The sequence below is a fragment of the Poecilia mexicana genome, unplaced genomic scaffold (genome assembly GCF_051168715.1).
Source record: "Poecilia mexicana isolate PSO_F unplaced genomic scaffold, ASM5116871v1 scaffold_9, whole genome shotgun sequence".
NCBI lineage: Eukaryota > Metazoa > Chordata > Actinopteri > Cyprinodontiformes > Poeciliidae > Poecilia > Poecilia mexicana.
This window is the reverse complement of record NW_028263378.1, coordinates 30,891,312-30,903,283: the sequence shown is the minus strand read 5'-3', so window position 1 is coordinate 30,903,283 and position 11,972 is coordinate 30,891,312. Positions and strand designations below refer to the sequence as shown.

At 41.8% G+C, this 11,972-nt stretch overlaps 2 protein-coding genes across 2 annotated transcripts; both read right to left on the bottom strand.

Moving 5' to 3' along the window:
• Nucleotides 1-4,549: 4,549 nt before the first annotated feature.
• LOC148157760 (uncharacterized) lies at nucleotides 4,550-8,360 on the bottom strand. Its single transcript, XM_088008467.1, has 4 exons — nucleotides 7,669-8,360; nucleotides 6,173-6,282; nucleotides 5,872-6,090; nucleotides 4,550-4,701 (listed from the first exon to the last, which is right to left on the bottom strand). Exons 1-4 carry the CDS (start codon nucleotides 8,055-8,057, stop codon nucleotides 4,550-4,552), a joined length of 870 nt encoding a protein of 289 aa, XP_087864593.1. The 5' UTR covers nucleotides 8,058-8,360.
• A 97-nt stretch (nucleotides 8,361-8,457) lies between these two features.
• rpl35 (ribosomal protein L35) lies at nucleotides 8,458-11,741 on the bottom strand. The gene is made up of 4 exons (XM_014967982.2): nucleotides 11,637-11,741; nucleotides 11,050-11,186; nucleotides 9,344-9,425; nucleotides 8,458-8,942 (listed from the first exon to the last, which is right to left on the bottom strand). Exons 1-4 carry the CDS (start codon nucleotides 11,637-11,639, stop codon nucleotides 8,793-8,795), a joined length of 372 nt encoding a protein of 123 aa, XP_014823468.1. The 5' UTR covers nucleotides 11,640-11,741; the 3' UTR covers nucleotides 8,458-8,792.
• Between the last annotated feature and the right edge of the window lie 231 nt (nucleotides 11,742-11,972).

The following is an 11,972-nucleotide window of genomic DNA, read 5'->3' as shown; positions in this document are numbered from 1 at the left end:
CCCTTCAACATATAATTAACTCCTGGATCTTCTGTATTTCTTTATTCTGTACATCCTGCTCTTTATTCTCAAACCCCCAGTCTGTCATGGCAGATGACCGCTTGTACTGAGCCCAGTTCTAGTTCTGCTGGAGGTTTCTTCCTGTTAAAGGGGAGTTTTTTTTTCTCCCCGCTGTTGCTACATGCTTGTTACCTTACTTTAAGTTACATTTAGTCATTAATCTCAATGAAAATTTTATATTTTCCCTCAAGATGAAAAAATGTGTGTATCAGAGCAGGGATTCTGCTGCCCTCTGCCGCAAAGGTGCAACAGAGGGAGTCTGGAAAGCAGAGCTCCTCTGCTCTCTGGTGCAGTGTGGGGAACAAAGTTGAAAAGCCCCATGAAGGTGGGGCTGCACTTGGGAGAAACTGGAGAGATCCAGTCAGTCACACAGCGAGTGAGTAATTGAAAAAGCATGTTCAAATCAAACCTGTGCAGCCCTGCTAAGTTCTAGGGCAGAGTTCTGTGAAACCATCCGACCAACCGTTCTTTTATCCCTCCCTCCGTCCGTCTTCTCTTCCCTCTGGCATTCCAAGGCTTTCCCAGAGCTGAAGGGAGATGTAGTCAAGCTTACCAGTACAGCACATTCAGCAACAAGGCAGTTCAAAACATAATACAGTAAACGTTTATGAAACAAGCAATAAATATTGCATTTTATCCAAAGCCGTCATCAAGCAAATATACATCAAATGCTCTGATCAATGATCCACTTATTAGGAATCGAAAGCAGATCCAATCAGGTGGGTTTTTATTCTGGATTTAAAGGAACTCAGGGTTACAGCTGTTTTCAGTTTTCTGGATGTTTGTTCCAGATTTGTGGTGAATAGAAGCTGAATGCTGCTCCTCCATGTTTGGTTCTATTTCTGGTCTGCATCCCAGAACCAGGAGACCAGAGAGGTCTGGAAGGTTGATGTAACAACAGCAGAGCTTTATGTGTTGTGGTGCTAAGACTTTCAGTAATCTATAAACCGTCAGCAGTATTTTAAAGTCTATTCTCTCAGTGGAAAGACTTTAGATCTGGGGTGATCTAAAGTGAGAACACCAGCAGCAGCGTCCTGGATCAACTGTAGCTGGAGGTTTGATTTTTTTAGGCAGACGTGAAGACACTGTTTCAGTAATCAATGCGACTAAAGATAAATGCATGGATGAGTTTCTCTAAATTTTGCTGGGACGCAAGTTCTTTAATCCTAGTTGTGTTCTTCAGGTGATAGAAGGCCGACTTTGTAACTGTCTCTATGTGTCTGAAGGTTCAGATCAGAGTCCATCACTACACCCAGATTGTCTGTAAAATCTCCTAAAGGGAGCATTTAATCAGATGCCCAATAACTGACTCCTCTCTTGTCTCTACTCTAAGAGCCGTAGTATTGACTAAAGAACCTGAGCCTGCTTTGACTAACATGAGGAATGGTCAGAAACCTCAGTTAGGGGTCATCTGAAGCGGAGCCACCACGGATCTTTCTGTGTGGTGCTGAAATGTGACAGTTTATTCTCACTGCCAACCACTTGAAAGGAAATTTGAATCAGTGTGCACACAAACATAACAGCTTCCAAGTGCCAGCAAGTCTCTCTAATTGGGTCCAGACAATGTGCACATTTGAGTTTTCTTCTGGTTCTGGGTGGGAACAGCTGGGCTTGTTTGTGATGATTCAAACAAAATTTCACTGCCAGTTGACATGAACATTTCTGTGTTTTGCATTCTTTGCTTATTACACAGATTGGCATTGCTGACAGTTTTTTTTTTCTCCCTTGCAGCAGTTTTGCGTGATTACAACTTTGGTGATAAGCTGTAATCAGTTGTTCAGATTGTTTGTTTTCATTCCATCATCCAGTTCTGGCTAGTAATGATTGTTGGCAAATCCTAAATTACATCTCGGTAATGAATTTTACTAAATTCATTTTGCCTTCAGAAATACCCATAATTCTCTGTGATGACAAGAAGCAGGTTTAGTTTTGAACATTATGGCTCCGCACGGATTTCAGGGCTGGATCTGTATCTCCCTTCAGCAGTTTGTGAGGAGAATGAGCCGAATGCTGCAGATATGAGGTGAGGGTCATGAATGGTGTTAAAAATGTGTAGGCGCTGCTGCAGGTCATGCAAACAGCCATCTGCATCACTTTTATTAAATGTTTCTTTGACAGATTTTATGTGTTTTAGCCTCCTATCCTGAACAGAATGATCCCAGTTGGAGGGTGGGGAGACAAAAGCTATTTTCCCAAGCAATTAGAACAACTGCAGTGCATGAGAAAGCATGCCCACTGGGTCTAACAGGGATATGTTATTGTATATCCATGGAATCACGCCATGCTACACAAAAGTCCAGGAGGATGAAGTTACACTGTGTTCTGTGCAAAAGAATTCAGTGAAATGTCTGAGCAGAAACAGCTAAGGATGGAGATAAGGGGTGGGGGGCTCTGGACATGCATGGGGGTTTAGGCTAAAACTACACAGTCAATAATATAAAAACTTAGACATAAAGTCCCTGGAAGGTGAAACATGCTGTTCAAATGACCTAAAATGTAGTTTTCAGGTGATTTATTACCTAAAAACCAGGTCATGTATTTAACATGCAGAAAACCAATAAGTCAGACCCAAAACAAAAGCTTGACGGCTTTGAAATTAACTTCATATCACAAAAGACTCAAGCTTTTACACTTCAAAAACACAAATCTTACTAATTTAAATATCTTAATGCACTTTAAATAAGACAAAAGTAACTTACAAGTAACTTTTCAACAAGGTATGGGAGCTTTTATTAAGGCATCCAATAATGAGCCCAGCAGATGCACAGTTCCACCAGGTGTTTGCTAATTGCTGGCTAGTCTGACGGCACTGAGTGGAGGAGCCATGAAGGGAGGGGTGCTTGGAATCAGCATCTCTGAGGAGGAGCTGTGACCATAAAGGTGGGGTTAAGTCCACCCAGGTGTTTTGTACAGCTGAATGGTTGTCATGGAGATTCACAGATTTCTCAAACATGCATGACAGAATCAAGGCAACACTCCAGGTGTATCTTTGTTGAGGGAAAAACATAACATGATAAAAGCTCAAAAAAGTTGATTTTACATGATCCCGCTCCCTTTAAACAAGGCAGTGCTCAGAGTCAGAACTGGAAGGAAACAGCTGAGATGCATTTAATGAGTTGACCTCATTGCAGCTAGATGCTACAGTTCCATGTGCTCCTGTGTTGTCTGCAGACCTGAAGAATGCGAGGTCGAAACCAAACGACGTTCAGGCTTCACATACCAGCAGAGGCCAGCCGTGGGCCCCTCTGACATCACAGCAGAAACAACAAGGCACAGGGCAGATAACAGATTGAGCCAGTTCACCTCTGAAATATCTCCACACGACTCAACACTGCTGCTGGTTCCAAACAGCCTCCACACTGATCAGCGAGACTCCAGCCAGTTGCTTCTGGTGAAGAAGGCCCAACAGCCCCAGCAGAAGAAATGTTCCTCTGTCAAAAGGCCAACATAATAAGGACGTTTGGGACAAGCCATGCACTAATGCCACACAAATGACTTCTTAAGTGAAACAGGTGTTCTGTATTTGTTTCATAATAAAAGACAGCTGCAAAGGCAAGTTGGGACCACACAGTGAGAAGAGATGGAGGTAACGTTCTAACCACTAATTAGACACAAAGAATGAGACACCGGGGGAGCAGGAGGCTGGCCCAAAGCCCACCACTAATTAAACCAAGCAGAAAGTCATTTGTTTTCTGCTCAGCTTTGTTTTCTTACATTATCTGAGGTCAAATTAAAACAAGCCAAAGAAACAGTTTTCTCCTTAAGTGTTCAAAGCAAATTTTCAGGTTATGGTAGTTTTTAAAAGTCTGCTCAACTCTATTACATACCAGGGTTTTGTGATAAGATGATTTAGAATTTCAAAGCTTTTTTCATTTCATGTGTAATGTGAAAAAAGCCATTAAACTGAGAATCAAACTAACCTGTTAGGAGGAAAAGAAATGTGGCAGGGGCCATGCGGACAGACACTGGAACCCCCCATAGGGCAGCCATGGCTCCAACAGCGAGGCATGGGGGCAGAAACCTGCGGTCCAATCAGATCCCCCCCAAATCCAACCCGCTGTCTCCTCCCCCACTGAAGACCAGTCCAGGTTCTGGAAACAGGGTCACAGACCCGTACAGGACCCATCTAGCAGGTGCACCCAACCCTCAACCCCCCACAGCTGCCCACCCCAAAAGGGGCTGAAACAACACACACACACACACACGCACACGCACACACACAGCTCACCAATCCGCACCACCACAACCAGCAGTCCAACCAAAGAGTGTGGGGGGCTGAGTGTATTCTACCCCCCCCCACCCCCCACAGTCTCCTTAGGTACCACATTGTGTTGTTTTTTTATTTGCATTTTATATGAGGAAAGTTTTTTCTCATCCCAGAATCCCGGCATTTTAAGTATTTCTGCTTCGGTTACGTTTTAAAATAATGCACAAGTCAAACATCATCACCTCTGATGATCATTGACTCAGATTCCTTTTACAAAACAACCTAAACTCTGCTGACTCTTCTGATCCTCTTCAGCCCAGGCGCAGGTGTTGGTCGTGTCTCGCTGCAGAAGTAGCAGATCATGCACCACACGCTGCGCTCTGGAGAGATCTGCATCCCGCTGCTGCTCTGGAACGGCTGGAGAGCGCAGGAGCCTGTACACACAGAGGAGGAGCTCACTAGTACCATGTCATGGTGTTTTTGGGTTGTATGGTTTCCTGGGAATTTAGACATCTAAACAACCTAATTATGCTGAGAGTTAGGTTGATAGGTTGTCGAGTGACAGCTGGAATCTGTCCCAGCTGTCACTGGATGAGCAACAGTATAAGTCCTTACAAGAATCCAGTCCACAGTGAACTCAGAGACATAGAAGCAAACAAGCACATAAAAACAGTCTGCAATTGAAAAAATCTGAACATGTTTGGACCAGAGTCTCCAGAGAAAACCCAAAGCAGACATGCAAACCCCGTATGCAAACCATACGGGACCAACACAAGGTACAACATAACTGTGAATCATATGAAGAGATTTGAAAAGTGTGACATACCGTTGTATTTAACAGACACATACATATTTGTTAAAACTGTCACCATGTCATGACAGTATGATATGAGACAGATAATTTGTGAAAAAATTGATTTTCTCTATGTGCTACTGTTGCCGTCTGTAGAAACACACCGCTCCCGACCAAAAACAACCAATCAGAGCCAGGAGGAGGGGCTTAGGACTGTCAATCAACCTTATGTACCCACAGCTCAATGTGCTGATGGAGGAGAAACAACTTAACGTGAAAGAAAAACTAGACTGAGCTTTCATAACAGGCTATGCTATCAGGAAGAAGCTGCAGCTTAGCAGAGAGAAATGAGGGGGAGGCGCAGCGCTAAGCTCCGCCTCCTGGCTCTGATTGGTTGTTTCTAGTTAGCACTGGGGGAAAAAAAGCAGAGGAGCTCAATTTTTTCACAGATTATCTGACTCCTACCAAACTGTCACAACAGTTTGGTAGGAGTCAATTTGAACATTTATTTTTTATAAAAGTTACTTGCTCCGGTTTTAAAGTGTAACTAAGCCCCCTCTGAGAGCAAAACCCAGCCCCTGACTAAAGTTCTAATGAACTTTTCAGGTAAATGTTAATTTAAAAAATTAGTCATAATGCATAATTGCTCTTCAACTTCACAATCATCCATAAGTTACTCTGCATAAGGACTGGTTTGTCAACTCAAAATGTACAAAAATTTCAAGATGCATAAAACCTTTTGAGGCATCGTTAAACACATTTTATGGCATAAAGTTAGATCGTCTTGCTCCTTCAGGAGTCAAAACACTACCAAGAATGAAGTATGCAGCTGCACTGAGTGAGAGGATGATGAGGAAGATGGTGCCCAGACCCAGGTCCCCCACAGCGCAGGCGTTTGGACAAGCACAGGGGCTCTCCACCCAGATGTGCAGGGGGCCCTGGCTGCCGAGGCTCTGGACTCGGAGGGAGGACGTGGACTGGTTGGGACTGCAGTGGTAATGGGCTGCAGTCATTGGCTGTTCCCTGTGAGCTGGAGCAGGACACAGACACTGCTGTGATGTCATGATGAAAGCAAAAACTCAACGTGGGAAAATGTTTGTGTTTCCACTCACCAAAGTAAAACACGGTCAGCATCTTCAGAGTGTGGTTGTAGTGGAACTCATTGCCCTCGTGCATCCCATAGTTCACATAGCGGCTGATGTGGCCCCTGGCCCCCGGGGACCTCACCAAGCAAGAAAAACAGCACATAACTGAAATGTGTTTGATTTCACCTGATACATAAGAATGAATATTTAACACGTTAAACACAACAATCCTATCAGAATCCCACAGCACCGTCAAAATTCAGCAAAAATCTGATGAACCACATCAAGATCAACATATAACTGAATAAAATATGCATCTTAATAAGCTGCATTCATGTTAGCAAATAGATCTACACAATATTGTTTGCATGAGGGCAGATATCCTTTCTTTTGTGTGTTAGGGGTCCCCCTAGTGGTGAATATCCCATCAACAAGTGGAAATGAACACAAACTCAGGAGACGCAGCTATTTACTCTGATCAATGTTTCAGATTTTTAAAATTATAAATAAATGTCAAGCAATGAACTAAGAGCTAAATTAGGTTTTTATGATTAGACTCAAAAAGTAAAATAATGTAGCTCAACATTTATGACATGTGGGATATATTAACTTGAGTCACATTCACCTTTGATGCATTCTGCTTTTCACACCCGTTCAATAAATTAGAATATTATTGAAAAGCCCGTTTATTTTAAACTTTATCATTAAATGAAACACAATATATAGATCAACTATCCAGACGGATGTTCACAAAAGCCTTTATTTCTGTTACTTTTGATTTTCTACGTACAGCTAATAAAAACATGACATTTAAAATTTGATTATTACATCAAACCAATATTTTTTTGGGAAGTGTGAGCTTAATGAAAAGTAAGTTTAATACCTACTTAAAAGTTATTTTCAAAAGGTGATTTTAATCTGACCAGACCCTTCAGGACATATATTCTGATTTATTGTATATGACTTTGTGCCCTTTCTGCTCCAACTTCAGTCATCAACATTCACAAGAAGTATTTATAAATATTCTGAATTTGTTACTTAATGACAGTTTTTATTAATCTGACCATTCCCTTCTTTCTGTCTTAAAAATAATCTAGATGTTGTTTTTTGTTTGTTGTTTTTTCCATCCAAGCCTGGGAGTGTTAGAAATTGGCAGTAACTTTATTGTACCATGCAAAGTTATGAAAACTTGTCAAATTTTGTGAAATTACAGTATGGGAAGCAATACAACATGAGATGTTAAAGGAATGTCAACACCTAGAGAGACAAAAAGAAAACTGTCTTAGTTTAGTTAAAATATGCAGCGATGAGATCCAATGTCAAAATAAAAGGTCCAAACGAATTTTATTTGGTTGAAAAATGCATGAAAGTTTTAAAGAAAAAGTGTGTCGAATGTAAATGCTTTATAAAATACACAATCATACCAAATGTCATTTGAATCAACAGAACCAACATTTAAGCAAATAAATATAAATTAAATGTCAACGAGGACAAAAAAACAGTATTATCTCCCTGTCTTCTACCTGACAATGAGGCAGGCAGCAACACCGGAGCAGGCGCCTCCTGCCAGGTCCAGGTCCTCTGGCTGGGAGAAGACCTGGCAGGGACTGAAGGAAAACAGGCTCTCCGTGTCCATGGACGTGTTGTACACTGGGACGGCCCTCAAACGCCCCAGGAAACCGTCTGCATCCCCCATACCTCTCAGGTTTATCACTCCGCTGCCGTCCTTCAGGATGCATTTGCAGCTGTTGACCTTGAAGCAGCCTGGATCACCAGCAGGGTTCAGGTGAGGAAGAGGAGAAGAAGAAAGCATGCTAACACACACAGACAGAGAGAGAAGGCCTGCTGGAGGCTTCATGCTGGTGAGGCGGTCCACAGTGTTCCTGCAGGGGCAGCAGGAGGCTGACTGCATCGTGACTGTAGGAAAGTAATTAGTGGAAAGGTGACAGGCATTCTGGGCGTTCAACTCACCGCCTTTTCAACATGTTGTACCACCATGACTCCAAACAAAGTGTGAACACTTTGCTATTGAAATGTAGAAGTAATCTAGAAGTAATATATAATGTGGCAAAAATCTAGGGGCTTTATACACCAAATGGGATGAATGGGTCACGTTATGAAACATACATAACCTATTGGTTTTAAATAAAAACTGATTTAGACATTTCATCTTAACACCTTCTTCTACTTCAGTTCAACACACTGGTTCTAAATAGTTCAAACTTCCAGTCTGTTCCACAAGTCTTCATAGTTGCATTCAGCGCCCCCTGCTGGCCATATAATCTGTATTACACTCAATCCGTAATGACAGGTTATTCATTAGCATTTTCAACTTTACTGTAAAAGGTTTGTGTTTTTCAGTGTAGAATGTTTTGGCTAGTTAACATTCCCATAAACAGAATATAGTTATGCAAGACTGGCACGATGTAAAATTTGGGATTAGAAAGTTTCCTAATGGAGGATGTCGACTTTTTCCAACATTTAAATCATCTACTTCATAGTAACTTCTTAGTGATATGAAAGCAAAAATATCATTTGAATAAACAACCAACTTTTGGGTGGAGCATGTCATGGTCATTTAAGTGAGATATTTAAGAAAACAAGAAGTTTTTTAAACAGATTTTATTTTATCAATAACAAACAGCCTTTAAGCTTTGACAGCAAATTTGCGCATGGAGTAGAGGAGGTCTTTCCTCTGCTGTTTCTTTGTGCGCAGACTCTCTTCGTGCTTGTTGAGCTGGCGGCGCATTGCCCTGGTCTTCTTGGGTCTCAGATCCAGGGGCTTGTACTTCTTGCCCTGAAACAACAATGTTGGGGTCAGGAGAATTGGTCATGCAGCCTGCTGAACGGTTCATCTTACACTGAATTTGTTTAGAAATATTTGAATAAAGTGTGTAAGAAAAAAAAACAAAAAAAACAAGCTGTGCATTCCACAACAAGCACAAATACTCCATTCCCATGCTAATCACAGTAAAAATGTTCTGATGCAGCAGCAACAATAACCAGATATCAGAGCAGCCATTCTAACCAGGGTTTAGTAACAGTTTTCTCAAGTCTCAGTCTTTTGGTAAGCAGTTGTTGACAGTCAGCGAAACATCAGCTCAACAATTATCATCTCAGACTAGAGAAACTGAAAATCCCAAGCCAACGGCTCTCTGTGTGTGTTCAGTGAGCAGAGACTGAGGATGTGGCTCTCACCTTGTAGAACTTCCTCAGGTTCTCCTTCTGTGTCTGGTTGATGACGGTCAGGACTCGGGCGATGGATTTGCGAACGACACGGCTGTGAAACAACAGAGTCAGACAGCTGATCAACACACTGATGAACACCAGAGCTCAGAGATTTACATCCTGAAGCCTGATGAAAACTGGATGAAAACAGCTTCCTAATGAGTTGGTTCCATCTCCTCCATGCCGCTGGGTGCTTCCTCCTCTGAACATGTTCTGACCAGCTTGGCTTATAAACTTCAGTTACACAAGCAGGATTCCAACATCATCACAATAAACTGGAGGACTCTCACAACACTCCTACTACTGTGTGGCTCAGAATATTTTATTTAAATCAACACCACACTGGTTGAAACTCAGCAATTAGAATGCATGTTATTTTTAATCTGGGTTTGAGGATGTTTAAGCTAACTGCTTCAATGAGCAAGTGAATTTGTAAAAAGTTATAGTTTTGCTTTCATCCAGTGAGTATCTCTAGATACTAACCTTCTCTGATTCTAGCAGAATAGTTCTGGCAGAAACTACAACAAGCAGTGAAATGTTTCCAACTTTCACCCAAAGATGCAGGAAATGCAGAGGCATCCTAAGATTGAACAAGAAGTTGGTCCGGAGCAGAGCTGGTTTGCAAAATATTGCAAATACATAGTTAATAAGATGTCAAATGACTTGTTTGCTACTGTAGTTCAACTTTCAAGACAAAAAAGTTCTTCAGTCAGCTGCAGGAGAGCCAAACATTTAACAGACCGGACAGCAGGAGGTGCTGCAATGACTGGGGAGAGAACAGGAGGGTTTGGTGTGTGAGGAGGTTAACACACACCTCTACCCTCCATCAGTCTCAGATGGGATCCACTGAGCTCATTTAGTCACTTTAACAACTGATTTCATCTATAGACACTCCAGCTTGTTCCAGTCAAACTCTTCACTAACCCCTCAGTGCTGCCCATAGGAAACTAGCTGAGCTCAGGACCAGTGGGCTGCAGATGAGAACCAATACAGAAAGACAACATTTAAATTGTTCACAATTTCCACAGAGACAGGTTAATGTGTCTGCAGTAAATCCAGATTTAGATCTTTATTTTTCATCATTTCTGACAGGAAATGATAGACATAACCCAAGAGATCTCATACAAGGTGCACTACTGTGGAAATAAATCTCTTTATTTGAATTTGAACAAAAACCTCATGTCCCAAGATTATGTACAGATATCGGTAATGGTACAGACTTCATTAACCATTGCAGTAACCAAATGCTTCTCCTGGCTGCTGACAGACTTATTGCACGTCTCCATTGAGCTTCTGTAAGGAGCAGCAGGGCTTTTGGTTGTTTTGTTCTGGACCCCTACGCAGGTCTGTGACCACCCTGGGCACATTTCACCCCAAAAATAATAAAACACTTAATGAAGATTTCTTACAAACTACACATCTATACAGAGAATATTCTTAACCCATATGATACATTTGCCTTGAAAACCTGGTGAATTACAATTATGTTTGCATCACCCAACCCTGGTCAAAAAATTAAGAGTGAAAGCATCTAGAAAATGAACCTTCAGAAAGATCTTCCTGCTCAAACACCAGTGATTTAAATCTTAATATGGACACATTTCTCGGAGAAGAGATAACAGTTTGTCTGTGTAGATGTGGATCAACAGAAGCAGCACCAACGGGCTCACACTCACATCTTGGAGAGCTTGGAAGCGGCTCCGCCGGTCACTTTGGCCACCCGGAGCTGAGACAGCTCGTTCTTCAGGTCATCCAGCTGTTTGAGCAGCTCCTCCTTCTTCTTGCCCCGCAAATCTCTTGCCTTGATCTTGGCCTGAAGTCGGACAGAGAAAGGACGTGTTAGAGAACGCTGCTAGTTCTACACACAGGCCATCTGCAGACCTCCTACTCCTCTACAGGCAGAGCTTCCACCGTTAAACTATCCATTAGATAATATACAGTTCTATCGGTAAACCTACTGTGTTTAATTTTAAGTAAATGTAACAATAATGTACCAATTCTATAAACAAAATACTACACGAGTCATCGCTAGTCCCACCATGTTTCTCAAGCTAGCTGTTAGCTTCTAAGTGGAGTAGCACCGCTCGGTAGGAGCGCTTCATAATTAACCATTTCTTCCAAAACTTTAGTAACCGAACCTTCAATACATGTACCGAGAGGTACATAAGAACCTTATATACCACTACAGCTTGAATAATTCTGGTTAAACAGTCTGCTAAACGTAGAAAAATAAAATTTTTATCCCGGAGAGTCAGCTCCTCACCATGTTCGTCGTCGCTGCCCTGTTGGAAAGGCCGGACACACCGCGTGCTCAGAAAAAGTAGCTTCCGGAAAAAAGCGAATCAAGACTTTAATCCAAAATGTTCGAACAGCGCCCCTGACGGACGGAGTGTTTACAGCAACGACTCAACCACCATGAAGCGCGCAAAGATAAAGCAACTTTTTAAATATATTTTCAAGGAAATGTAAATTAAAATATGTATTATTAGACGAGTTTCGTGCTCTTCTTTGTCAGAATTTCTATAGAACAGGAAATTATTTATTTCCTGTTATCCCCCCGCCCCCTCACACATTTTAACTTCGTCTTTAATAAATAACA